Genomic DNA, 1365 nt, shown 5'->3' with positions numbered 1-1365 from the left:
TTGATGAGGTGAATATATTGTTGTTGTTGTCTGTTATGAGTTGGAGAACTCAAATCACTTGAACTTGTTGAAGAAGAGAACATTGTATGATAGGGTTGTTGTTGTTGTTGCTGCTGCAGTTGTGTTTGATTCGTCGTCGTTATTGATGGTTGTTGTTGTTGATATGATAATGAATGTTTTGGAGCTAATGATGACATTGTAATATTCACATGATTAATATTATTACCAACATTGCCAATATTACTATTATTATTATGAGATGTTATTAAACTATTATCATAAATTAATTGTTGTTGCTCTTCTTCTTCTTGTCTATTATTGTTAATAATAATAGTTTGAGAATCAATAGAATTATTTAAATTATTATTATTATTTAAATTATTATTTAAATTATTATTAATATTGTAAATCATATTTAATGAAAATGGAAATACAGAATTTAAAAAAGGATGAAATAATGCCTTTTCAGGTGTTAATCTTTTTTTAGGATCATATTCTAATATAGAAGTAATAAATGATACAAATTGATAATCATTTGATCTTAATCTCATTAATTTACTTAATTTTAAATGTTTCTTACTAAATGAATAACTTGATTTGTTACTATTTTCATAAATATTATTATTTATATTATTTATATTATTTAAATTATTACTAGTTACATTACTACTATTACTATTACTATTATTTAAATTATTACTATTATTTAAATTATTTAAATTATTATTTTTAAATAAATTTAAAGGTAAAGGACCAAGTAAATTTAACATTTGATTAATTAATTGATTTAAATTATTTGCATTAAATAAAGGATTACCAATAAAACATTCAACAATTATACATCCAATTGACCACATATCCATTTGAAAATCAATTATTGAATTTCCAAATATAACTTCAGGTGATCTATAAAATAAAGTTTGTAATTGTCTTCCTATATTTAAATTTAAATGATATTTATCTAAATAATTAATTGCATTTCCAAAATCAGCAATTTTTAATTTTGATGAATTTAATTTTTTCATTAAAATATTTTCAGGTTTTAAATCTGTATGAATTATATTATTTTGTTTTAATATTAATAATCCTATTATTAATTGTAATGTTATTTTCTTTAATATTTCCATTTTAATTGTATATGGTTGATATCTTTGTATGTAATTTAATAATGTTTCTCCTAATTCTTCAAATACTAGACAAAAATGTCCACAAAAATAAAAAGTTAAATATAATTGTAATATATTAGAATTATTATTAGAATTATTTCCATTTATATTATTAGAATTATTAGAATTTTGTATAGAANAATAATGTAATGATTCTTGTATTCCAATTTCATTTGATTTTTGATTCATAATTTTAATT

General features: G+C 19.3%; 1 protein-coding gene across 1 annotated transcript in view; it reads right to left on the bottom strand.

Moving 5' to 3' along the window:
• Nucleotides 1-54: 54 nt before the first annotated feature.
• Nucleotides 55-1365, bottom strand: part of NAEGRDRAFT_76719 (uncharacterized protein) — a gene marked incomplete at both ends in the record, with an annotated part of 5605 nt that continues 4294 nt past the window's right edge. Inside the window, 3 exons of the mRNA XM_002668322.1 lie at nt 55-184; nt 231-243; nt 272-603. Of these exons, the coding sequence (XP_002668368.1) occupies nt 55-184; nt 231-243; nt 272-603 (475 nt within the window). The remainder of the gene's footprint in view (nt 185-230; nt 244-271; nt 604-1365) is intronic.

This window comes from Naegleria gruberi (genome assembly GCF_000004985.1).
Source record: "Naegleria gruberi genomic scaffold NAEGRscaffold_331, whole genome shotgun sequence".
Classification (NCBI taxonomy): Eukaryota; Heterolobosea; class Eutetramitea; order Acrasida; family Naegleriidae; genus Naegleria; species Naegleria gruberi.
The sequence above is the reverse complement of the archived record's forward strand: the minus strand, read 5'-3'. Positions and strand labels throughout refer to the sequence as shown.